General features: G+C 32.4%; 4 protein-coding genes across 4 annotated transcripts; 1 reads left to right on the top strand and 3 right to left on the bottom strand.

The window, feature by feature from the left end:
* The first annotated feature begins 1,239 nt into the window (after positions 1-1,239).
* On the top strand, positions 1,240-8,959 carry LOC123907517 (rop guanine nucleotide exchange factor 14). The gene is made up of 8 exons (XM_045957820.1): positions 1,240-1,416; positions 3,459-3,590; positions 6,498-6,890; positions 7,192-7,346; positions 7,435-7,509; positions 7,609-7,878; positions 8,002-8,349; positions 8,493-8,959. The coding sequence occupies exons 2-8, from the start codon at positions 3,512-3,514 to the stop codon at positions 8,847-8,849; spliced, it is 1,677 nt and encodes a 558-aa protein (XP_045813776.1). The 5' UTR covers positions 1,240-1,416; positions 3,459-3,511; the 3' UTR covers positions 8,850-8,959.
* A 707-nt stretch (positions 8,960-9,666) lies between these two features.
* Positions 9,667-12,129, bottom strand: LOC123904261 (beta-galactosidase 7-like). Its single transcript, XM_045953944.1, has one exon. It carries the CDS (start codon positions 12,127-12,129, stop codon positions 9,667-9,669), a length of 2,463 nt encoding a protein of 820 aa, XP_045809900.1.
* A 4,079-nt stretch (positions 12,130-16,208) lies between these two features.
* LOC123907516 (probable LRR receptor-like serine/threonine-protein kinase At3g47570) lies at positions 16,209-20,118 on the bottom strand. Its single transcript, XM_045957819.1, has 3 exons — positions 17,103-20,118; positions 16,606-16,980; positions 16,209-16,496 (listed from the first exon to the last, which is right to left on the bottom strand). Exons 1-3 carry the CDS (start codon positions 19,792-19,794, stop codon positions 16,477-16,479), a joined length of 3,087 nt encoding a protein of 1,028 aa, XP_045813775.1. The 5' UTR covers positions 19,795-20,118; the 3' UTR covers positions 16,209-16,476.
* A 1,325-nt stretch (positions 20,119-21,443) lies between these two features.
* Positions 21,444-25,224, bottom strand: LOC123907513 (probable LRR receptor-like serine/threonine-protein kinase At3g47570). Its single transcript, XM_045957813.1, has 3 exons — positions 22,366-25,224; positions 21,895-22,263; positions 21,444-21,748 (listed from the first exon to the last, which is right to left on the bottom strand). Exons 1-3 carry the CDS (start codon positions 25,067-25,069, stop codon positions 21,729-21,731), a joined length of 3,093 nt encoding a protein of 1,030 aa, XP_045813769.1. The 5' UTR covers positions 25,070-25,224; the 3' UTR covers positions 21,444-21,728.
* Positions 25,225-26,998: the final 1,774 nt, after the last annotated feature.

Raw genomic sequence — 26,998 nt, 5'->3', positions numbered from 1 at the left:
AGCCAACCATCAATTTTCTCTAGCCTAAACTTCACAACAGAACTCCCTCCTCCTGAATCAAACCAAGAGCTCTGATACCAGTTGTTGGGAAAAACCGGCATAGAGAAAATAAATGAACGCAATCAACAACACAAGAATATAACGTGGAAACTCCAAATCGGAGAAAAAACCACGGCCGTTGTCAAAACCGACAACCAGAGAATAAACACAATGTGAAAATTGTTACAACACATAGACTTCACTCTAAATCACCCCATGCCTCATTACACCCACACTCTCCAAAGTAAATATTTGAACTACATCTCAAATACTCTTGAACAAGAGCATAAGAGAAAAAGAAAAAACACAAATATAAACTTAAAGTGCTTACAAGTGTTACTGCTTGGTGTAATTATAAACAAATAACTTAGGTCCATTATATAGCTTTGATTTCCTCCTTGCTTCACAATTCTAAGCGATGTGGGACTTTCAATAGCTATTTTTTAACCTCCTTCTTTTTCTTCATTAGCAATGTGCGACTTACATTGCAATCAATCCCAACAGTCTTGACATTATATAATCATGGAAACATCAACCTTAATTGCCATCTCTCTATCCGGTTTAATTGTTAGTTTTACTTGATATGCCTTAATATACTGCTTTTGGGCAACCCTCTCAACAACTAAGAGATTCATTAGAAATATTCATATGAATATTTCATAGACGTACTTAGGTAAAATTTCATGTTATTTTATAAAGTAATAAAAAAATAGAAATTCCATTATTAAATTTATCAAATAGAAATTTCATGTTATTTTAGATGGTCATATATATATATATATATATATATATATATATATATATATATATATGAAAGTAAAAATTCATTTTTAAATTTATCGAATAAATGATAGATCAAATACAAAAATTTCTTGATGAATCTGAAAAAATCTTTGCTTACATTGAAAAGTAGCATTAACTAATTACTAGGAGCTAACTACTCCTACTAACTAATAGTAGAATGACTAGTTTTCTCAAAAAAAATAGTAGAATGACTAGTGAGAGGAGTAACCACGACACGACAATTTGAAAATTGAAAATCCAAAAACTTGTTCATCACATCATTAATAAAAACTGCTCTTGATTTGATAGGACATTACCCCTAAAATATGGACCCACTTTACCAATCCCTCAAACAATCTACACCGTCCAATAAAAACCAGGTCCAATCAGATTCAACGGTCCATCTTCGGTCACTGTACAGAGGAGCCTCCTTCATTCATTCCTCTCTCCATTCTTAAATCCATTCCTCCATATTCTTCTTCTTCTCTCTCTCTCTCTCTCTCTCTCTCAAACTCTCTCATCACTCTTCAATCTCATTCTACTTCTTCTTCTACAGCACCATTGCTATCATCTCATATAACAATGCCATCTCAGGTATGTTCTGTTCAATTTCATTACTTTTCAACTTTGAACTTCAAATTATTATTTTAGTTTTAGTTTTTTTTTTTTTTTTGAAAATGAAAGTTGTTGTTAAAAGTATCTTTCTCTGTTTTTTAGTATATTTTTTTGTTTCTCTTTGTGATTGGATCTTCCTTAATCTTCATTTGCTTTTGCAAAACTTTTTGAATTTTTGTTCTTTATGCAAAAAAATCAGACATAGAGTGTGGAATCTACGTGACCAATGGATTTTTTTACTATTCTGATTTCATACCCTTTTCTGATTTTTTTGACCAATGTTTCATAAAGTTACCATTAATTAATACCTTTTGCTCTACATTGTACTTTTACCCTTTTACCCTTAAATGATTTTTTTTGTTCACTCCCTTGTACCAATTTTTTAATACTCCATGATTATTTAAAAGTTATTTTTTTTTATAAGCAAGAGTTTAATTTATCTGTATAAGATTACCGAATTAGTCTCTATGAAACAGAAACACCCTTAGATTTTATGAATATTTTAAAAGGCTACTCATCTCTATTAAAATGTCGCTTTAGTTTATTAATTTGATCTGTAAATTTAACTACTTATTCTTTAGTTAATAGTAACATATTGTATAAAGAATTATTATCAGTGAAATTTGACAAAATTAGAAACTTTTTTGATTTTTTTTTTGGGTACAACTTTTTTGAAATATTTATAAAGTTAAAACTTAAAACCATGTTATAAAATTAGAGGTCATGATTTTGGAATTGGATTCCCTGCAGTCAAATTTTGACTGCAGGTTAATCACAATCATTCATTTTTAAACTTGGGCCACCAAAATTTGCATCCAAAGACTCACAATGCATGAATGCATGAATGCATGGATAATTGAATGCATTGAATCCAGGTCCCATGATTTTATGTCAAAACCCTTTGTATGTTTTTGTTTCATAAAGCAGGCGATTAATTAGTTTGGACATCGGAAAAGTAAGATTTCGTTTAAATTAACTTATTTTTTACTTTATGTAAAATAACTTATAACTTGAGATAGTTTACGAAATAATAGTTTATGAAGATACAATATTCGTTAGTAAGAACTTATGAATAACATAAAATCTTATTTATTTGCATAAATTATTTTTCATAAGTTCAAAGATAAGATAATCCAATCTTGCTCTTGAGTTTTTGTTTTTGTTAATACATATTTTTAACTTAAGTATGGTATTTTTTTTTTTGGTCAAGTAGCCTAACAGCTAGAAATTCCACCCTTAAGATGGATAAGTGGGATGACCGGGGTTCGAACCCCGGCCCCCTGCATATATAATGCGATATCCAACCAATTGAGCCAAGCTCATGGGACGTATGTTATTTTCTTTTTGGTTGATAAAAGTATGGTATTTGTTTGAGCGTCAATTTGGGTTTTAATATGTAGCATAGCTGATTCTGACATTTTATCTTAGATGTAAATTGAAATTAGTACATGAAACGTGACTTGGTACGTGAAATTAAATGTTTAATTTTAATATGAAATACTGTGACATGGTGGCCCATGGCTTCCTCAGTATACATTTAATTTCGAAAATTGTTGGCATTATTTTTTAGGCAAAATTATACCGAAGGTCTTTATCTTATTTTTTTTAACACTATGGTTTTTTATTTTTTTCTTTGTAATAGTTTGGTGCTTTATTTTTTTTTGTAACACTTTGATCCTTTATTTTATTTTTTTGTAACACTTTGATCCTTTATATTTTTTTATTTGTAACATATAGATCCTTTATTTTTTATAAATAAATAAGATAAAAGAACAAAAAGTTACAAAAAAAAAAAGACTAAAGTGTTATAAAAAAAAGATAAAAGATCAAAGTGTTACAAAAAAAATAAAATAAAGGACCAAAGTGTTATAAAAAAATAATAAAGGACTAAAGTGTTACAAAAAAATAAGATAAAGGACCTCCGGTATAATTTTGCCTATTTTTTATTTTTATGAATAGTAATTGAGCTATTGAAAATAGTTTAGAATAATAATATATATTTTGGACATTGTTTGGTGAAGGTGTCAGAGTAAGAGTTATTGAAGCCACAGTACATTTGTTAAAGGTGAAAGAGATGTTTAGGATGAGGAAAGGACTCCCTTGTTGCAGCAAGGGAAGGAAAATTAGCATTGATTTTCTTCATGACCAAGAAAGTAAGTTCATACTTTTAAACTATGTCTATATATGTGCTTTAATATTTTTATTAGTTTAAATTTATTTTTTTAATTATACTTTTATAGTTTTGGAAGGGTACAAATACTTTTATAGTTAATTTTTTGGCAAGCTTACTTTGGAATGTATGATGCTAGTTATTTTAGTTACATTCTCAATAGTGTTGTATGAGAGTTAGATTTGAATTTGAAATGAAAACCATAGATACTTCTCTCTATGTTTCTAAATTCTAATGGTGGTACCAGACTATATATATATATTTCTAAGTTTGAGAAAGTCCTTTATTATAGGGCACATTTATACCTATCCTACAGTCCTGCCTCACGAGTCATAAATAGGCATCTTAAACCTTCAATGTTGTTTTCTGCAACATACCAAGCACATGAACTTGCCATTCAAAAGAATCCGGATTGGGTACAATCGACACCCATGACCACATGTAGTCGATCAGATCAGACGATTTCAATCTTAAAATTACAATTTTAATTTTTTCAAAATAATTTTAAAAAAACAATAATATGTATATAAATTAAATCATTTGGAGTACTAATTAACCATTTTAATTTTTTTTTTTCAATTTTTCTCATAATTTGTAAGAAAAAGAGGATTAAATTAATGATTGATCATTTTTACCCCTCAAAATTGTACGGATTGACTAATTTACATCATCAAATTGATGTAATGACAAAATTAATCAATTAACCAAAAATCATGTACCCTGTCACAAAAGTCATCACTCTTCAATGACACTTACCGTTTTAAGCACGAAAATGATGTGTCCCCTCTAAAGACAAAGTGTGGAATCCCACAATATAAACCCTTTGCTACGTGCTATCATTTTAGATGTGATATTGGTCCTGTCCTTTTGATTTAGAGTAAGCAAGTAGGAGAGGGTGAGATATAGAACATTAAAATGGAAGGTTATTATGTTTCAAATTTCTTAATCACAAACCCATGGACCAACATATTGGTGGACCATGAGTGTTTTTATTAAGCCCAACTACTACCAGTTTCACTCCCCCCGGTCCCTCCTAAGAGATACACAAAATGTGTCGGAAAGCTTCTCTTCCGACCTCATGATTCTTTTTTATCCTCGAAAATCTAATTTTGCCCTCGAAAAAAGATTCGAAACGTGTTTTTTGAAGTTTTTCTAGTTCAAATTTAGGAAAAGTTCGGAAAACACAACCCGAAGTTTTTTTTCAAGGCAAAAAAAATTTGGAAAATACATTTAGAAGTTTTTTTAAAGGGCAAAAAAAGGAAATCTAAAGGGGGAAAAAGAAACATGGGGCCTCAATGGAGTTAGTGTGGTTTCATAGTGGGGTTGTACCTTTCACTGCCCATGTCTTAAATTTTTTAAGGAAACTACCTTTCTTTGTCCTCATTCCTTACAATTCAGAAACATCCTCTATGTTATTTTATTGTTCTTCATGAAAAAAAATTTTAGGTAAGTTGGATCTAATAGATTACTAGGACAGTGTGAAAACTTCAAGAATCAAAGTCAAGAGAGATATTTATATAGTATCCATCAACAAAAAAATTGTTTTTATAAGCTCATGGAACTTTATTCTCAATTTCTATGACCAAACTTGAAATTAAAATAAAAAAGTTAATTGCTATGCATCGACGGTAATTTTTATTTACATATGCATTCAATGAAATCATATCACAGACACAGTGCTAGTTTTATATGATTGTTCCTAAAATATAGCCTCAAATGTCAACATGTCATGATTTGAATAGATGTATGTGTAAAACTGGTTTTACACTGTCATTGTATATAAAAATCAAATTTATTAAAAAATGTCACCATAATACTTGCATGTGAGGCTATATGTGGTTTATTATGTATAATCTATAATCTATAGTTAGGGTCATATTTGACGGCTGATTATGTCATTCTCAAAAGTGTGAACCTCCTAGTTGTTAGATCTAGCATACATTTTTTAAAAAGGATCAACTATTAAAAAAAAAAAAAACCAATTAACAACAATTAGCTTATTAATATTAATTGTTATGCTATGTTAATAATGTATCATTAGGACATAAATAAATATGTGAATCCCAACAATTATAACATATATTCTTGACAGTATACTAACTTGCAAATAGTACATTAATATGTCATCATGGTCATGGTGATCTGCAATTGCAGATATATCCTTGACCTTGTTAGGAAGCCGTATACAATTTTGTATAAACTAAGTAAATGATATCCGTGACAAAGATGTCATGGAATCTCAATTATTCACTTTTCACCATTTGTGACATATTTGTTTTTTTTATTTTTTATTTTCTTTCTTGTAGTATTTGTGAATTAGTATTTTTTTTTTTGGCATTAGCCTTCTGGTTCTCACAAGAAAGGGACCCAGTAATCTAGAGTTTGGCCGCGAGGTTCGGAAAACCTGGCCAAAAATTGTTTCCAACAGAAATCAAATTCGGATTCTCCCGAACAATCCCTCCTAGGGAGCTCATTAAACAATTTTTTAAATGAGTCTAGTTGAGGTATTTGCCAATAACAATGCAAATAATTTGGATTTCATAAAGCCTAAATAATATCAATTAATTGGGTAATCATGTATTAATTTTTTTATATTATTATGGTTTTATTGTAAACCATGATTTTAGTCTTATGCTATTTTTGGATGTATGCCTGCATAGCTTATTTTGTCCAACAGCAGAGAGAATATATTCTTGCATCATTTTAGTATTGACAGCAAGGTTTCATTTCATTTTTTGGTTAGTTCTTTTTTGTGTCTAAGGATTCATTTTTGTTCTTTCTAGACTATATTTAGTTATATGTAATAATATATATTTTTTAAATATTTAAGTATAACCCCATTTGGAAAAATCATGATTTTTTTATGAATTTATATAATGGTACCTTTCAGGAATTATGACATATAATGGCCTTGAAAGTTGCATTGTAAATAATCAATCATATGAAGAAGAAAGTAGAACAAGTAGAGGAGATGGATGCATAACTGATTCATTTGATGAAGATGATTCAAGTTGTTCTTCAAGTAAAGATGCTTTTGGATCATTCTCTTCAAAATGTTTAACAATGAAAAGGGATGATGAACAAGGTCTCGAAGAATGGGAACTCTCGGAAAGTCCTCAAAAAGTTTATGTCAAAGAAAAGCCTTCTTATGCTATTCAACATTCCGATATTGAAGACATGAAAGAAAAGTTTTCGAAGCTCTTACTTGGTGAAGATGTTACTGGAGGAACTAAGGGCATTAGTACAGCTTTGGCACTTTCTAATGCCATCACAAATTTATCAGGTATGTATGCTCTTGTTTGTTTGCTTTCATAATTACTCTAAAGTTTTATTTCGAACGCTAAATGTTGGTAATTAGTTGTTAGTAATGTCAGTTGAGTGTTTCAAATCCATATCACCTTATCTCTTCATAGAAACTACTAAACAACCTTATCAATCCGAAATTACATTAAACTCATAAAATTTATTATTTGTTGCATGAAGCTTATAAAGTTGTTTTGTTCAAATGCCGAAAGCAGAGAAATATCTTAAACTTGCAAGAGTACATCAACAGTTTTTTACTACCCCGTTTCTTTCATATGCAGTTACTGTTTTTGGTGAGCTGTGGAAATTGGAACCATTATCTGAAGAAAGGAAAAGTAAATGGCGAAGAGAAATGGATTGGTTACTGTCTCCGACTAACTATATGGTGGAGCTAGTTCCTGCTAAGCAAAACAACGGCAATGGTGGAATCTTTGAGGTATCTTTCATTTCAGCTAGATAAGAAAAAATAAACTATTTTATGCATCACTTTGCAGCAAAATAAGAGACTCTTGTTCTTGGAACAGATAATGACTCCAAAAGCTCGTGGAGACATTCACATGAATCTTCCAGCACTCCAGAAGTTGGACTCTATGCTTATCGTATGTCATCTCTTTACTAAGAAAAGTCTTTGTTCATTTTTTATTAATAACATATTAGGCTTCTGCATCTTATTTGAAATTTGGATTATTGTTTGGCAGGAGGCACTTGATTCAATGGTGAAAACAGAGTTTTGGTATGGAGAGGGAGGAAGCCGAACTGAAGGGAGAGACACGAGTGTGCGGCATAGTAAAAGATGGTGGCTTCCATCACCTCAGGTACCAAAAACTGGTCTTTCTGATACCGAAAGAAAGAGGCTGGTTCATCAAGGAAGGGTGGTACGTCAAGTATTCAAGGCTGCTAAATCTATCAATGAAAATGTTTTGCTTGAAATGCCTGTGCCAGAAGTTATTAAAGATGCACTTGCAAAGGTAATAATAGTCTTGTAATGTTGAATAGCTTCAATCAAATTAAATTCGACTGCATTCAGCGCAAACCTTAATGAATTAATTAAATCGATCTTCATTGATATGTTTGATGTTCGTATGTTGCAGTCTGGAAAGGCAAACCTCGGACAGGAACTGCACAAGGTATTGACAGCTGAATCAAATTGTGGTGAAGACATGCTTAAATCTCTCAATTTGAAATCCGAGCATACGGCCCTTGAGACTATTAATAAATTGGAATCTCTTATATTCTCATTGAAAGAGAGAACTATCGAACAAGTCTGCAGCAAATCACCAGTTAGAACCTCATGGTCTTTTGTGACGGGCTCTATATCAGAATTTGATAAAATGGAGTTATTATTGGATCGTGCGGAAACACTTTTACAGCTGCTTAAAATCAGATATCCTAATCTTCCTCAAACTTTTCTTGATGTTGCTAAAGTTCAATATGGCAAGGTAAGTTTCATGGTATACAGTATACTGCAACTTTTTCTGTTATAGTAATAATGCAATGAATAGTTCTTCCCAATTTGCCGCGTCCTAAAGTTTGTCCTAATTCAGTGCTAATTGTGATTTGATTTATGTCTTAATCTCTGTAGGACATTGGACATTCCATTTTGGAAGCTTATTCAAGAGTTCTTGGAAATTTAGCATTCAGCATATTATCTAGAATAGGAGATATATTACAAGAGGATTGTCTAAGCAATTCTAATTCACTAAGTTCCTCTCCTGGAATAAATCTTTCTGAAACTTGGGTGGTGGATTCACATATTAGGCAATCCTTACTTCAAAAGATGGACAAAGCAGACGGACAATGTTGTGATAGTACTTCAAATTTAGAACTTGAATCTTTTGATGTCAAATCTAAGGAAGTAATAGCTACACCAAGTAGGAGTAATGTTTGGCGCATTAGTAAAGAGGCTTGTACAAGTGTGTCCACTCAAAATTCTCCATAGTGGTTTTTGCATATCAGATTTGTAAATGCTATTGTTATAAATTATAATTATATGCTAAGTATGAATATATTATATATAGAAGCAAACTGATACATTTGCTTTCTTATAAATTTTTGGTTGTTTTAGGCTCAGATAACATGTTAGAAGTAGAGTGTTCTTCGTTGATATTGAAGAGAAAATATCGGACAAAATGAAAGTGCGAAATCAAATATAGAGTAAACTAATTCTCATTTGATTGAATACTACAAAAGGATTATTTCCCTCATTATTTTTATTTGTATTTTTCTACATTGGCACCCCGGTTCTTCTATGTAGTCCAGCCACAGTATCAGCTCTTCGTCATCGACACTATCCATTGTGGCACAGTATGCCTCTGTACTGAGAAAAAAAACATTTGTAATCTTAAAGAAACAGATTTTAATACTCATTGTGCTTGATAGTCAACGTTGGACTAGAGTTTTTGCAGTGCCTTACTGCATCCTAGTAGCAGGTTGAATAATATAAGTGAAATCCCAAAGCTTATTGTCAAGAACTTTGATTTGAATAATTTCATTTTATGCAAAAGTTGAGAAACTAAATTGCTATGCAAAAGTTGAATAATATAAGTGAAATCCCAAAGCTTATTGTCAAGAACTTTGGTTAATAGTTCTTTTAAAGTTATATATGTTATAGAGAATTTAATATTTGCCTGGAAATTTCATTGTCACTTCAACTAAAACCAACAAAGACTTAAATGTAGCACTATTTTTTTAACTCAACAGACGTGGAGAATACATAGACTCTAACGAAAAAAGAAGAATAGAAAACATATATAGACTTAACATGTCACTTGCACTGCTAATCTAGCTATACTACTATTATTAGCGCTTGTTGCGCCACCAAACATTTCTTTGGTCACACTAAATCCACAGCTGTTTGTTCCAACGCAAGCAGCTTCCATGACAGCTTGGCTATTTGTAGCATCCCAAGAGCCTTTCTTAAAAGAACCACATTGACCTTCTGGATTTCCAAAACTAGCGAATTGGATTTGTGAAATTACTTGTCCACTTTGGCATGATAGTTCTAACTGTTTACCTTCATATACATTAGCACAAACAGTTCCTGTTGTCACCGTTTGGAACTGAACACTTAGAGGATTTCCACCTATTTCTTCAAACAAAACCAATGTGTTCAAGCCATCATTCATGAATGACCTTGGCACATGGTACCACCTTTGTGATGGATTTCCACAATTGGTTTTGCATTTTTCCGGGGTATAGTTTCCACGATAATCACACGTGTTGCTACATCCATCGGAAGGTGTAATCCAAGAAGACCAATAACGACCAATGCTATGACCATTCACCCAAGCATGTCCTTTACCTAAGCCTTGCAAGTCCACCACAACCGGGTTTGTTCCTAAAGGAGATTTAAACTCTGCCTTATACCAAATCATAGGTTGTCCAATAGGAATAGCGCGCCATGATGCACCATGTGGTTGTGGTTGCGATTGCGAATCATATAGACGCCTTCTCTCACCATTCAAACCAACCTTATAAGACCAAAAATTGGTTGACAAATCCATAGTCACATTATTCTTTCCAATCAATTGAACAGGACCTCCTGATATGCCGACTTTTATTTCATCAAACCATGCACCGTAATTTGCAAGCCCAACTGTAGCACTAAGCAAAGTTATAATGTTTGTTCCATTCTTCAAAGAAACTTGTTTTTCATAAGTGAACTGATTTCCCGTTTGACTAAATTGGTATCCGACATACCTCCTATTAACATAGCCATGAAGTGTATGACCCATCGTGTCCACACGGAGAGTTGCATTGCTCCAAATTGAAGTGTCGTTGATATCAACACTAGTCATGTACCATAAATAGTCACTAGCATCCGATGTTACCTCCTTCTGCTCCAAAAGCTGATATGCTTTAGGACTTCCATTTCCAAGCATGGTGTCTTTCTTTGGCTCCATTTTCCACTCCCAAGTGAGCTTATTATCATCATCACTCTTTTTCACCATTATTGATGTTTGACTATTAACCTTTGCAGTATTGAAAACTTCTTGATTACAACCATTAAGAATTGTCACAGACCAAGCAGGGACAAAATATTTACCATCATTTTGCAAATCAACATTTGCATCATTGTTAGTGTCATTGTTGTTCAAGAAACAAAATCTTGCACCAGTGGAATTAGTGTATGTTGTTAGTGTGATTCCATTGCCGAGATCCTTGTCGTTCCTTGTGCTATAATTTGTAAGAACTTTTTCACCTAATTTAATTGATGCATGAAGGTCCTTAAGATGTCCCCATTTTGGTTGATTCAAATTTCCATATTCATCAATCGGTGCATCATAGTCATATGATGTTGTTATATACGGTCCACCTGACGTACGACCAAAGTTAGTTCCTCCATGGTACATGTAGTAATTGTTTAATACACCACCATTTTGGAAAAATCGCGCAACTGAGAAAGCTGAATCTTGAGCAGTTCTATGTGGAACCCTTTCACCCCATTTTTGGAACCAACCAATCCAATTTTCAGTAAACATTTTAGGACTTTTTGGATTATTGGGTTGAAAATTGTGACAATAATGTCCATTGCAAGTATTGATGATTGGTTGCGGAGCATCAGGTTGCTGACACATGATCCATGGAACACCGATCTTTTGTGCTAGAGCCATTTGAGCACACCAATTAATATATACCTTCCCTGAATCGTTGTAATGCGACATGATATCACCATATTCATTCTCAATTTGAGCTAGAATAATCGGTCCACCTTGTGATGCAAACAAATTCGCTTCTTTTGCCACGTCAACGATCTTTGTGGTAAAAATTTGCATTTCGTTCTTATAAACTGGATTATCAGTTCTTAGCTTGATCCCAGACATGTTGTGAAGCCACAATGGGAACCCTCCGTAGTTCCATTCAGCACATACATAAGGACCGATCCGTATAATGCCATACAGTCCAGCTTCTTGAATAAGTTTGAAAAATTTGACAAAATCCAAATTTCCCGAGAAATTATATTCGCGCTGAACAGGTTCGTGAACGTCCCAAAATATGTAAGTTTCAATGGCATCAAGGCCACCATCTTTGGCTTTTTGAATAAGGTCGGGCCACATCTCCACGGTGCTTCTTGGATAATGGATTGCACCGGAAAATATAAGACGCCTTTCTCCGTTGATAATGAGAGCTTTTGAATCATAATCAACATCAATGGCAAAGCATGAGTACAACAGAATAAGATTGAATAACAAAATGCTAGTAAAAGATGAATAACTCATTGTATAACTGTTTTGTGTTTGTTTTTGTACTATTAAAACTTAGCAACAAATTTATACAGAATAGAGTTTGGTTTGAAATAGAAATAACTGATCAATGCTAAAACAAAAAGAAAAAAAGAAAAAACTAATCAATATAAAAAATTATATCTTTCCTTTTTCATAAAATATAATTAATATGTGAGTTGATCACAACTATGACACATAAGAATGGATAGGCAGGCAGTCACAAAAAATATGGCCAAATTTCTGTAACTCGTCTGACATTTATCTCTACCGTTTAATTTTCGTGTAATCGTTTCTTTTTTGAACATAGGCCCCATTGATTACGAAACAAAATTACCTTATTTGAGTTTGTAATTATACTCATCTATAAATATGGACTATACATTAGTAATAGTAACATTACTTTATTTGGTGTTTACGTACATATAGACGATAGGATTAAATAGTTTGATAAGATCTAATGATGATATCATGTATTTTGATGTGTACTTGATAAGAAACTATATATATAGTGTTATCTTTTTAATATCTTAATCTTAATCTTAATACTATACATTTGAGGCTTATTTTATAAGTCCTCATTTAATTGTCACGTACACATGGCACTTCCCTCATTTTATAGGGTATACTTTATTTATTTGTTTGATATTTATTTTAAATCACCATATGTTGTTTTATATTAAATTTATTGTTTTTCCCTACAGAATATGATGGCCAGTTTTTCTGAAATTTGTGCTGCTGACTCTACTAAGGACGCTGGTGCTGAAAACACAATAGATCTAACAAAGGACAGTGTGCTAATTACTCCAGCAAAGCGATCCCATGCTGCCACTCAAGATGGTGCATCTGTGTTCAAGTTGAAAAAGCAGATAAAGATTGAGAAGGATTGATTACTTTTTCAAAATTCTTTTTTTTCGTATGATTTTCTGGTGTTTAGTTTTTCAACATTATTTATAGAACTATTTTGGTTTGCTTTTCTTCAGATACATCATTTTAAAATGGTGTAGACTATGTTATGAATAATTGTTGAGTAATTTTATCATGGTTGGCAGGATATTTGGTCATCGTATTTTTTCTGCCGGTTTGATTCACGTATAATTTTTTTGATTGATATCATATTTTTCTTCAAAGTAAATATACACAAATTTAATGAACAAAAACGTTGTTTAGAATAACACTAATTATGTGTTTTAATATATAATTAGTATGAATCATAAATTAAATATTGACATATACTTTTTCCAAAAAAATACCTCATTTAGAATATTTACTTGAAAAGTATATTTGACATGGGATTTTCCAATGGCTGATATATCAAAAAGATCAGAAATTGCATGTATCTAATATTCGTATGCCTATAGTTAGACTTTTCTATATGTAGTTTCATGTATTTACTATTCATATGCCTATATTTGGACTTTTTTAATACTTTGAATAATTTAGCATAATAAATCTCCATTTTTTTTGTCTTTAATTAAAATATTTCTATTTTCATGATAAAAACACACGTTTTTCAAAAAAGGTAATTCCACATTTTCATTAGAAAAAAATTAAATATTGACATGAGATTTTATCTTTACTTAACTATTTATATAAGAGATTCTTTGAATTTTTTCTTTCAACTTTTCTTAACTATTTTTAGGAATCCAATGGCTGATATATCAAAAAGATCAGAAATTTCATGTATCTAATATTCCCATGCTTATATTTGGAATTTTCCATAAGTAATTGCATATATTTAATATTTGTAGTGAGACCACAAATGTTGTCTATCACGAAGTTTTTCAGAACGTATAAAGATTTCTAAACTTTTCAGGTTATTTCTTAACACTATAATATACTATTAATGTTCCTTAAATTTCATTTATTATTATTTGTGTATTTTTTTTCTAACTTCGTATTTTTTTTCACATCATTTTTTTTGCAGTTCAGACTATTATGAATAACAGATGACTATTATGAAACACGCTTCAAAATAATATGTTGAAGTTTCAAATAGTGTTGACAATTGTTTTATTTATTTCTCCTGTTGAATCGTTTTTTTTTATAAGAAAACATTTATATTTTGTTAAGGTGGATGTATAAGTGGTATACACAACCAACTACAGTGATATAAAAATAACTTTCATCGATATTATGCGAAGATGCATCGAGATGTGTGAGCTCATGTAGCACAAATCCGTTATTACTTTAAATGAGATTCACCGTTTGATGATATATTTTTGTTAATGGTGTCAATAAATCGTAAGTTTGATTTCCTAAAATTTGACCATTAGTTTAGATATCACGAAAAGAAATTATATGAGTTATTTGATTTTCTAAAAATCGACCATTATTTTTTATCATGCGTTTTTTGTTACTCTATTCATCATAATTTTTATTTATGTTGTAAACAAAAATAAGTAAATTTTTAAAGTTTTGCCCCCGTGCTTGGCACGGGTATCATACTAGTAATGAAGAAAATACCAAGTATAAACCAAAAAAGAAGAAGAAAGAGAATAGCAAGTAATTTATTGTAATTTTAGGATCTGGATTTGGTGCTGTCCAAAAAGCACGTAGTTTCACGCTGTACTGCATCTTGACCGTTTGATCACAATTCAACGGATCAGATCTATAGTGGTTACTTTTTACTGTATTTAATCTAAGCTGTTTGATCGTGATCGGATGGTCAGGATACAGTACAGTGTGAAACTGCGTGCTTTTTGAATTGCACCAAATCCAGATCCGTAATTTTATCCTTTATTTGAAATCTCTTATTTACAATTCGAGGAATGCTTATTATCGCGACAACAAGTTTCACGAGAATAGAGAGATGCTATATGTCACGAGAGAACGTAACTATGGTTTTTTGTCATTGATTTTTTTTTTTATAGTTAGCTCAACAATAATATGAATCCCCATTCACATAATCGTTAGGGTGTTTATGCAAAAACAATATAGTCACGTGACCCTTTCTTGGATTTTTAATTTTTTTAAAAAATAATTTTTTTTATAGGTTGTCCAATATATTTAAGATACATGTCAAAAAATTTCATATCAACAGTTTTTTTGGTCAAAATAGTCAACAGGGACAAAAAAATACAAAATGGGGCAAATGTCGAGACTAAAATTGCTCGTTTGAAACTAAGAAGATAAAAATCACACAATTAGGAAACCTGGGGACCAAAACTGAAATTTTGCCAAAAAAACAAAAAAACTAAGGGTCTGTTTGGTAAAAATAAGCTATAAGCTAGCTGATAGCTGAAAAACTAGCTAATTGAAATTAATGTGTTTGGTAAAATTAGCTTTTAAAGTGGTTAATAAATATAAAATGACATAATTGTTAGTGGGTAGTTTTTTTTTTAGAGTGGGTAGTTATTAAATTAAAGGGTAAAAATGAAATAAAATGTAAAAAGCTATAAGCTCAAACACTACTTGAAATAGCATCTGAAAAAAAGCTATAAGCTAGTAAAAAAAGCTTGTTACCAAACACCTCTAATTTTTTGAAACAAGCTTATAAGCTCATATAATAAGCTATAAGCTAACTTATTTGTGTTACCAAACACACCCTAAGTCATCGATTTTTTTATTTATTATATTAGTGTATTTTTTCAAAATTTATCAAACAAGTATACTATTATTTTCAAAAAAATTATATCAATGGAATAAGTCGTTACTGCCATCAGTAACTTACCCTTCAATCGAAAAGTTAGCATCACGGTGTAATAAGGCAAGTGCTACGGCATCATAAGTGGTTCAATATGGATCAATGTTTAAAATTATGAGATATTTTGACGACGGCCAACAAAATTATTTAAAAGTAAAAAAATCACGAATCACCCTGTCTTTACGACTAAAATAATGACATGATTGACGTTAGTTCAATGCGAGTTACATTTTTACTATCTCTAATAGCAATAATAGTTTCTATTATGTCTTCATCTGCCTGATTGAGAATGCTACTAATCCGGTCTTTAAACGACCAAAGTTTTAGGACGAAGGGAGTAATAAAGAATACTACAAGACATGAATATAAATTGAATTCTCAATCTTCCACCAAAGTTTTGAAGACTGAGAATGAATTTAGGAATATGACAGAAGTATCAATTCTGACTTCATTGAATTAGAAAGCAATACAACATGAATACTTATTTATAGCAACTAGTAGGCTGCAGGAAAATCTATATTGAACACATTCAGATACAAATTATATGCTGCTAACTGAATTCATTCACCCAAAAAAAAAAGAAAGTAAACTAAGCATTGGAACACATGCTTCTTAATTAGAAATGTTGGTAATTTACACAATCTTGAATACACATCTCTTTCCACAATGGCCTTCGAAATTTAGTTCACCTTCGATTACTAATTATGACTGCGAACACCTGAAATTCAAATCAAGAAGAAGTCTGTTATCACCATTGTGTTTTATGTAAGAAATTAATGAGTTAGTTAAGATTCAAATAAGCATATAAAAATATCATTTTATCTCACCGGAGAAGAAAGCCTTTTTGATTATGCTAAGCTCTCTAGTGACATATGCAATATTCATTCTTTCTTTAGGTGATTCCAATGAACAAATAAGTCCAATCCTAAAAAGTGAAACTAAGCACTCCTCTCTTGACAAAAGTGGAATAAGATTCTCACGGTTTTGATCTTCCATTGCTACTTCTCCATCTCTTGACAAAAGATGCGGGTCCAAAATCTTTATAAGATTATCGGGAAATGAATTTGCAACAAAGTTATGCAGATTTTGACCATCTCCATAAACTTCGTCAGTGGGTCTTCTACCGGTAAGCATTTCCAACATAAGGACTCCAAAGCTATACATGTCACCAAATGTGGACACTTCTGAACCCAATGCATACTCTAAAGCATGTAGCAAAATTTATGTTGATACAATATAATTAGTAAATTACTAACTATACACAAAAACATAAGAGAATTCAAAGAAAACAAAATGAAAGATTGATCAATAATTTATAACATACCAGGTGGAGCATAACCAATTGTCCCTTTTATTCCAATTGTACTAGTAGTATCTTTATGAGAAGTATCACCAATGACCGAGATAAGTCTTGCTATGCCAAAATCACTCACATGAGCAACCATGTCATCATCAAGAAGGACATTGCTTGGCTTTAGATCACAGTGAAGAACCAACTGCTCACATTCATGATGAAGATAATGTAATGCAGAAGCAACATCAATAATGATGTTTAATCTATGACTGAGGTCCAATGTTGTTGGAGGCTCTGCATTTAAAATCTCAGGATGCAACCATTGTTCTAAGCTTCCATTTTTCATGTAATCAAAAACTAAAGCTTTAAATTCTTGGCCTTTGTAATCTGTACTCGAACAACATGTTAAGATCTTAACTAAATTTCGGTGCCTAATATTTTTGAGTGCATTACATTCAACAATAAAACTCTTGTGAGCTCCCTGTTTTTGTAGGTTCAAGACCTTTACAGCAACAAGATTATCTTCTGACACAAGATTTCCTAGGTACACAGAACCAAAACTTCCTGAGCCTATCAAGTTTCTTGTCGAGAACCCATCGGTTCCTCGATGTAAGGCTTGATATGAAACCTTAGTTAGTTGATCGATTGGTGGTGAATCAAAAGATCGTTTTTGATTTCTTTTCCTCATCCAATAGATGGTTATAATAAATGAAAGAATGAGAAGGAAAGAAACCACGCTAACTATCACTATTATCAACCTGAATTTATGGTGTTTTGTGCCCTTGATATGGCATGGTGGTAGATGCAGTTGTGCAATACCTCCACAAAGCTTATTGTTTCCAATAATTTCTACTTGTGTTGCATTTCCAAATACACCATATATCGGCACCTCACCTTCCAACATGTTGAAAGATACATTCAAGTATTCTAAGCTAGAGATGTTTTGCATAGCATCAGGAATTGGTCCATAGAATTGATTTCTTGACAGATCTAAATGTCGCAGACCTTTGTGAGAAGCCAAAGAGGATGGTATTGTTCCGTTGAAGGAGTTCCCTTGTAAATTGAGGTACTCTAAGCTTATGCATTCACCAATAGTTTCAGGAATATTTCCAGACAAATGATTCTCAGATATATCTAGCCAGTTTATATTTTTTAGCAAACCGACTTCTCTTGGTAAGCTACCACTCAAAGAGTTATGTGACAAGTTCAAGAGGTTGGTTAAAGAAACAAGATTAAAAACCTCTAAAGGTATGGTTCCTCTAAGCTTATTCTGCGAAAAATCTAGATATTGTAACTTTTGGCAGTTTCCTATGCTTGGAGGAATATTTCCTTCAAATATATTATGCTGTAAATCCAAATAATACAATTGACTGAGATTGCCTATAAAGGGTGGTATATCTCCTAACAACTTGTTTTCACCCATTATTAACTTTTGCATATTTTGAAACATCTTAAAAGTAGTTGGAATAATTCCATCAAAGTGGTTCAATTCCATGTTCAATAAAGTTAAGCCAACTAAATGTCCTAATTCTGGAGGAATTTTTCCTGATATCTGATTAGATCCAAGAATTAGTATATTAAGCTTGGTGGATAAGTTTCCTATAGAACTTGGTAGCATGCCTCCAAAATTATTAAGTCTAATGGAAAGAAAATACAACTTACTACAGTTTGTCAAAGATTTTAAAAAATCCAAATCATTTGTTGAATTGTCACCTAAGTTGTTGTTTTCCAAATTCAAAATATTTAAATCTTTTAGTATTCCTAAAGTTGGAACTTGTCCGACAAAATAATTTGAACCGAAATCAAATAATGCAAGAGAAGAAGATGCATTTATAATGGAAGTTGGAATTGGGCCAGAGATTATATTCATGCCAAATGCAAGAGCTTGAAGATTGGGGAGGGTGTGAAACATGTTTGGTGGAAGAGAACCATGAAAGTTATTGGTTGATATTGAGAGCGTAGAAAGTGATGACATATTGAAAAGACATGAAGGAATTATACCAGACAAATTGTTGTTACCCATAGTTAAAAATGTCATGTTTTTGAGGCGACATATTTCTTGTGGAATATTTCCTTCTATGTTGTTATAAGTAAAAGAAAAAATCATTAAGGATGAAAGATTACCTATAGACGAAGGAAATTCTCCGGTTAAATTGTTTTTCCAAATTTCGACATATTGAAGCTTTTTCAAAGAGCCAATTTCAGTTGGTATTTTGCCAATTAGCTTGTTCGATCCCAAAAGCAAGCTTTTAAGATTGAAGCAATATGTCAAGTTTGTAGGAATTTCACCGGAAAACAAATTACCGACGAGATGAAGTTGTTGCAATTGTAGCAATTGACCTAGTTCTGGTGGGATTTCTCTAAAGAAACTGTTGTTCATAAGGTTGAGCTTTATTAGAAAAGTGAGATTGGCAACATAAGGAGATAAGGATCCATGTAACTCATATCCTTCTAAGTTCAACTTTATAACTCTTTGATGCATGGGGTTGCATGTGACTCCATGCCACTTACAAAAGTGGACGGAAGAATTCCATGAATTTAAGACTCTGTTTGGATCATTGGATATTAATTCTTTGAATTTGAGCAATGCCAAATGATCTGTTTGGTTTCCTAATGCCTCTACCACAATTTTGTTTGGATTTGGACCAAACCACATTAAATTCAGGGTAAACATAAAAAGAAGATGAAGGTATAGGCACAAAAGTATACAAAAAGGCTTCATTTGGTTTAGGAGAAAGAGATTTATGCTATATAGTTTTGTTTGTGTTTGATAATTATGTGAGGGAATTCGAGACGAAGTTTGCTTTTAAATACCAGTGGGAAGAGCTGTGTTAATTCTCTTGATTAAATTCAAACCGATGACCTCTAGTTAAGGTCCGAACCCCAGTTCTGCATTAAAAACTGAGCTACACTCACAAAGACTCATTAAAAAAATTATTTAATCCTAGTATTTAATTTTGTTAAATGTTGCACCACAAAAATAAAAATAAAAAATGCCATCAAAAGTCAAGTGAATTGATTGAACAGAAGAAGTAGCTTCACATATAATGCAATCCTCACTTATCCACCACTACTTATATGCTATCCTTTCTGATCCCTTATTTTGAATGACGATAGTGACTTGTGAGGATGAATGAGACAGATCGATTCATGCGTGGTTTACTCTACATGAACATATAATGATGATTAAACCTCCATATCCCCTGATTAGTCTACACTCTATTACTTGTCACCGTCGGTATGTAGATGTCACTTTTATTTTTGTCAAGTAGTTAAGTGGGGAATTTCCCTTTTATGATGAATAAGTAAATTGTCCAAGATTCGACCTCCGGTCCTTACATATATATACTAATGCGATATCTCTTTCAAATGAGTCAAACTCACGGATATTTACCTGCGGTTTTTAGTACAAAGAGGTTATAAGAAATAGTTTTTTACTATGCAAACTAAATTACTTTACTCTTTTAACATTTTAGAGAAAAACATTCACTACAAATTGTTTTCGCTCTTCTTCCTTCATGAATTGTTTTTCGCCATCACAGAAAAATTTCATGTACGATTTTGTTACTTACCCGTCCTAATTGATTCTGTGTTATTCATTTCTTCTTCATCATCGTTAAAATCTGTTAATTTTCACTTAGGTGACTTGCCACATCAGGGTTGACTTGGTCAAAATTGACCTTTTACAAAAGGGGTAATTGGGTAAACATAGGGGGGGCTAGAAGTGCTATTTTGAAACATAGAGGGCCAAAATCGCAAGTTTCTAAAACATAGGGGGTCAAAAATGCAATTTAGCTTAGTTTTTATTACTAGTTAGGAGTATTGCATGCATACGTTCTCTACCTTTGTAGGGGTAATATATTTTTGCTTGACTTCCTCCAACTTCAGAATCGTGTCTTTTGGGATGGAAAATACTAACATGCTTTATGGAGCAGTCATTCATTATCATATCATTATTCACTACTCAGGATGGCAATTAATTGAACAAAGAAAGTAGCATGTCATATGGGAGGAAAAGTGAAGTGATAGTGGTGTGTGATAATTAGGTGAAAATTTTGCAACCAAACTTTGTAGATGCAACATGTATGTGTTTTAGTTTTGTTAAATTCTGGAGCATTCATGGAAATATACAGAAGCTAAGTTTCCTTAATTACCATGTGAACATGCTTTTCCTATAAAAATCATTACTTATATGACAATATAAGTAATGCTTTGGGGTTTGAATGTACCAACTTCACTAGCAGGGAATCAAGGGATTGTTCAACAAGTCAATTGGCTTCATTATGTTCAATTGGCTTCACAGTTTTAACAGCGCGGCAATGCCTTAGATCTTGAAAATGCATGACAAAGAAATGAAAATGAAGATAAATATGGGAGAAGTATCAATTCTCATTTCATTGAATTAGAAACCAATACAATACAACATGATTACTTATTTATTTATAGCAACTAGTAGGTTGAAGCTAAGCAAATCTACATTAAACACGATGATACAAAATCAAATGACATAACCGAATTAACAGAGTAACAAACTAGTAAACTAAGCAAAGCACATGCAAGCCAGCTGAACCATTTAGTGTCTAAACAACAATGCTTCAAGCTGAATACACTTCTCTTTCCACGAATCATCTTAGAAATTTAGTTAAGCTTTAATTTCTAATTATGAGCGTGAACACCTGAAATTTCAATCAAGAAAAAGCACATTTAGCTGTTTAGGAATTTTAAATGCACAATAAGATTATTAAAATCAAATTATAACAATATATAATTAATGAGTTTGTTATGATTCAAATAAGCATATGAAAATATCAGTTTATCTTACCGGTGAGAAAGGCCTTTTTGATTTTGTTAAGCTCTCCTGTGACATCTGCAATATTCATTCTTTCTTTCGGTGATTCCATTGAACAAAGAATTCCAATCCTAAAAAGTGAAACTAAGCACTCTTCAATAGTTGGAATAAGATTTTCACGATTTCCATCTTGTATTGCTACTTCTACATCTCTTGATACAATATGTGGATCTAAAATCTTCATAAGGTTATCAGGAAATGAAATTGCAACAAAGTTATGCAGATTTTGACCATCTTCAAAAACTTCATCAGTAGGTCTTCTACCGGTAAGCATTTCCAACATGAGGATTCCAAAGCTATACATGTCACCACATGTGGAAACTTCGGAACCCATTCCGTACTCTAAAACATGCAGCAAAAGCTGTTAATACTATGTCACTAGTAAATTATTGAGTCTGCAACAAAACATAGAAACAATGTATGATTCAAGAATTTAGACCATACCTGGAGGAGCATATCCAACCGTCCCTTTAATTCCAATTGAACTTGTATCCTTCCGAGAGCTGCCACCAATGGATAAGACAAGTCTTGCTATTCCAAAATCACTCACATGAGCAACCATATCATCATCAAGAAGAACATTGTTTGGCTTTAGATCACAATGAAGGACCAAATGCTCACATTCTTGGTGGAGATAATGTAATGCATCAGCAACATCGATAATTACGTTTAATCTTTGACCAAGACCCAATGTTGTTGGATGCTCTTCATTTAAAATCTCGGGATGCAACCATTGTTCTAAGCTTCCATTTTTCATATAATCAAAAACTAGAGCTTTGAATTCTTGACCTTTGTAATCTGTACCCGAACAACATGTCATGATCTTAACTAAATTTCGGTGTCTAATATTTTTGAGTGCATTACATTCAACAATGAAACTCTTGTGAGATCCCTTTTTTTGGAGGTTCAGGACCTTTACGGCAACAACATGATCTTCCGACACAAGATTTGCTTTGTACACAAAGCCAAAACTTCCTGATCCGATCAAGTTTGTAGGAGAGAACCCATTGGTTCCTTGATGCAATTCTTGGTATGAAATCTTAGCTAGTTGATCAATTGTTGGTGAATCAAAAGATCGTTTTTGATTTCTTTTCCTCATCCAGTACATAGTTATAATAAATGAAAGTATGAGAAGAAAAGAAACCACACTAACTATCACTGCTATCAACCTAAGTTTATGGTGTTTTGTGTGTTTTCTGCCCTTGATAGGGCATGGTGGTATATGTAGCTGTGAGATACCTCCACAAAGCTTATTGTTTCCAATAATTGCTACTTGGGTTGCATTTCCAAAGACACCATTGGTTGGTACCTCACCATCCAACATGTTAAAAGATACATTCAAATACTCTAAGCTAGAGATATTTTGCATAACATCTGGAATTGATCCAGACAATTGATTTCTTGAAAGGTCTAAATGTCGCATACCTTTGTGAGAAGCCAAAGAGAATGGTATTGTTCCGTTGAAGGAGTTCCCTTGTAAATTGAGGTACTCTAAGCTTATGCATTCACCAATAGTTTCAGGAATATTCCCAGACAAATGATTTTCAGAAACATCTAGCCAATCTATATTTTTTAGCATACCCACTTCTTTTGGTAAGCTACCACTCAAAGAGTTATGTGACAAGTCCAAGAGGTTTGTTAAAGAAAAAAGATTAAAAACCTCTAAAGGTATGGTTCCTCTAAGCTTATTATGTGAAAGATCTAGGATTTGTAACAGTTGACACTTTCCTATGCTTGGAGGAATATTTCCCTCAAACTTATTATCACCTAAATCCAAAAGATACAATTGACTGAGATTACCTACAAAGTGTGGTATATCTCCTGACAACTTGTTATTTCTTAAACTTAACGCTTGCAATTTTTTAAACTTTCCAAAAGTAGTTGGAATAACTCCTTCAAAGTGGTTAGATATCAAGGACAATGACAATAAGCCAGTTAGACGACCTAATTCAGCAGGAATTTTTCCTGATATCATATTAACCCCAAGATATAGCATTTTAAGCTCATTGGTTAAATTGCCTATAGAATTTGGCAGAACGCCTCCAAAGTTATTTTGATCAAAAGAAGCTATATACAATTTACTACAGTTTGTCAAAGGTTTTAAAAACTCTAAATCCTCAGCGGAATTGTTACCTAAATTGTTGAGTTCCAAATTCAAAAGGTATAAATCTTTTAGCTTTCCTAGACTTGGAACTTGTCCAACAAAATTATTGTCAGCCATTTCAAGATGAGTAATGGAAAAAGATGCATTTATAGAAGTGGGGATTGGACCTGAAAAATGATTTCCTGCAATACCAAACTGTTTGATATTTGGGAGAGTGTGAAACATGTTGGGTGGAAGAGGGCCATGAAAGTTATTCATTGGCATGTAAAATATAGTAAGTGATGTGATGTTGTAAAGACAAGATGGAGGGGTTCCAGACAAATTGTTCTCACCCAAACCTAAATAATGTAAGTTTTTGAGGCGACAAATAGCTTGTGGAATATCTCCTTCTAAGTTGTTACGAACAAAATCTAACATCATTACAAATGAAAGATTCCCTATGGATGAAGGGATTCCACCAGTTAATTTGTTTTTATAAATAGACATCATTTGAAGCTTTTTCAAAGAGCCAATTTCAATTGGTATTTTGCCAACCAGTTTGTTCCCATCCATGAATAAGTATTTGAGATTGGAGCAATATGTCAAGTTTGTAGGAATTTTACCAACAAAAGAGTTATTGCTGAGAAAAAGATATTGCAATTGTAGCAACTTACCTAACTCCTTTGGGATTTCTCCATAGAAGCTGTTGGTTCCAAGGTCGAGATTTCTCAGAAAAGTAAGATTACCAATATGGGGAGATAACGATCCATGTAACTGATATTTATTTAGGTTCAACCCTATAACTCTTTGATGCATGGGGTTGCATGTGATTCCACGCCACTTACAGAAGTGGATGGAAGAATTCCAAGATTCAAGAGTTTTATATGGATCAGTGGATATTGATTCTTTGAATTTGAGCAATGCAAAATGATCTGTTTGGTTTCCTAATATTGCAGCCACTGCCACAGTATTGTTATTAGTGTCAAACCACATTAAATTCAAGGTAAACAGCAAAAGAAGATGAAGGTATAAAAGTGTAGGTGACAGCAAAGAAAAAGACTTCATTAGATTTAGAAGAAAGAGGTTTATGAAATTTATTAGTTATGTTTGTGTTGGATAGTTTTGTTTTGTGAGAATAAAGAGGATATATGCATCCATTTAAATAGTGGTGGCAAGAGCTAGTTCTGAAGAATGCAAATTTAAATTTTTATTAAATTCACACACCAAAAAAAAAAAAAAGAGATTATATTGAAAAGTCAAGTCAATTGATACAGAGAAGCATATACATGGGAGCTAAAAGTCAAAAAGTCATTACTATAGTACTATGTGGACCAACCGATAATGAGCTACCTTACAATCTCACAAATTACATTACTCAATTTGCAGAGAAATTTGCAAACACTATACAACTGGCAAACCCGCAGCATACACAAAATACTCTGAATGAATATCCACATTGACATATGAAATAGATCTCCAATCCAATTTACCGTGTGTGAGTGTCTTAATGTAACATCTCAAACTATTTTAAGTATTGTTGACTTGACTATATATCTCAAAAACAAACACGAGTCTTTTCACCATGTTTGTCCTCACTCGCATAAAGAGGAGAGCAAATAACAATAGAAATAAAACTAATCAGGTCCAAGCAAACGATTTTAGTTTTTTATAAAATTTAACTTGGATAATTTACACTACAAGAAAATTGTTAGTTAGCGACGGTTTTGGAAGGGATTAGCGGCGGTTTTAAACTGCCGCAAACAAGAATAACGACGGTTTCAATAATGACGCAAATCCTGGCGTCGTCGCACATAATGGCGACAGTTTTTGAAACCGCCACACAAACCGTCGCAACGTACGTAGCGTCGGTTTCCAACCGTCGTCAATTAATTTAAATTAGGGATGTTGTGTACTTTATATAGTAATTTAAATTCATTAAGGTACATGCAAAATGTTAAATGATGACTAATTGATCACATAAATCTTCTTCAATGATATGATTTGAAAATGTCTTGTGAAGAGGATTGAATAAATGATCTATATCCTTGATTTTATTTATTTAGAATAATATATATGTGCTTGAGTGTTTACGGTGAAAAGTTGATAGTGATTTCTTATAAGTTGTATTTAGTGTTAGAGGATTAATATGCTAAGTTGGATATTGACAAAGACAAATTAAGTTGAACACTTAAATAATTATCCACCTTTGATAGGTGAAGAGCAAAACAAGGTGTTTCTTACATTACGATAATGTATGTAAGACTGAGGATAGGTTCGGCTGGGTCGCCTCAAGACCTACTGGGGATCACCGGCGTTTTAAACTGTTACCAATAGTTAGAGATAGTCACTCTGACTGGAGGAAATCATACAACCTGATGTGGTGAAACTTGACTGTGCTGGACTATCTATAGTAAGGTGTAGCGCTCGGGCCAGAATGGTTGAGACATATTTGATATAGGTTGATTTGCAAACGACCATGTTATGACAGTTGAAACGGCCTTACGCTCATAATAGAGGTCTCCATGGAGTAGGTTGAATAAAGATAATACTAACTTTGAGTGAAGAATTATGATTGAATTTTATATACATTTTAAATGATTAAAATTTCGATGATTGATATATTGGATATATTTGATTATCTTTGTTTTTGACTGATTGTTGAATTCTGATGTTGATATAATGTTTTTGTGCAATTCATATTTTGTGATTATTTGGTTATATCTATTTGATTTAAATACATGATTAGATACTCAGGTATGTATATATACTATTAAATAAAAATGTATATACTTGTATAATATTATGTGTAGCCTCGTGACATCATCACGATGGTAACTTGTGTACGAGTGATTCACCCTTACAACAGTTAGTGCAGGATACTAAGATCTCAAGTTGAAGTTCCTTGGGAAAAGGAAAACGGCATTGTGAGAGACGTTAATACCAAGACCGTGAGCGTTGATTAGTGATCTAGTTTTATTTATGAAGTCCGAAGAG

This window comes from Trifolium pratense, linkage group LG2, assembly GCF_020283565.1.
Source record: "Trifolium pratense cultivar HEN17-A07 linkage group LG2, ARS_RC_1.1, whole genome shotgun sequence".
Taxonomy (NCBI): Eukaryota; Viridiplantae; Streptophyta; class Magnoliopsida; order Fabales; family Fabaceae; genus Trifolium; species Trifolium pratense.
Note: the sequence above shows the minus strand (reverse complement) of the source record. Positions and strands in the feature narration are given on the sequence as shown.

Coding starts and splice junctions, on each gene's coding strand:
- LOC123907517 (XM_045957820.1), top strand. CDS start 3,512: ATGTTTAGGATGAGGAAAGGACTCCCTTGTTGCAGCAAGGGAAGGAAA. Junction 6,891..7,191: donor TGCCATCACAAATTTATCAG/GTATGTATGCTC, acceptor TTTCATATGCAG/TTACTGTTTTTGGTGAGCTG. Junction 8,350..8,492: donor CTAAAGTTCAATATGGCAAG/GTAAGTTTCATG, acceptor TAATCTCTGTAG/GACATTGGACATTCCATTTT.
- LOC123904261 (XM_045953944.1), bottom strand. CDS start 12,129: ATGAGTTATTCATCTTTTACTAGCATTTTGTTATTCAATCTTATTCTG.
- LOC123907516 (XM_045957819.1), bottom strand. CDS start 19,794: ATGAAGCCTTTTTGTATACTTTTGTGCCTATACCTTCATCTTCTTTTT. Junction 16,981..17,102: donor AATTGGTTATGCTCCACCTG/GTATGTTATAAA, acceptor TACATGCTTTAG/AGTATGCATTGGGTTCAGAA. Junction 16,497..16,605: donor CAAAAAGGCTTTCTTCTCCG/GTGAGATAAAAT, acceptor TTTGAATTTCAG/GTGTTCGCAGTCATAATTAG.
- LOC123907513 (XM_045957813.1), bottom strand. CDS start 25,069: ATGAAGTCTTTTTCTTTGCTGTCACCTACACTTTTATACCTTCATCTT. Junction 22,264..22,365: donor GGTTGGATATGCTCCTCCAG/GTATGGTCTAAA, acceptor TGCATGTTTTAG/AGTACGGAATGGGTTCCGAA. Junction 21,749..21,894: donor CAAAAAGGCCTTTCTCACCG/GTAAGATAAACT, acceptor TTGAAATTTCAG/GTGTTCACGCTCATAATTAG.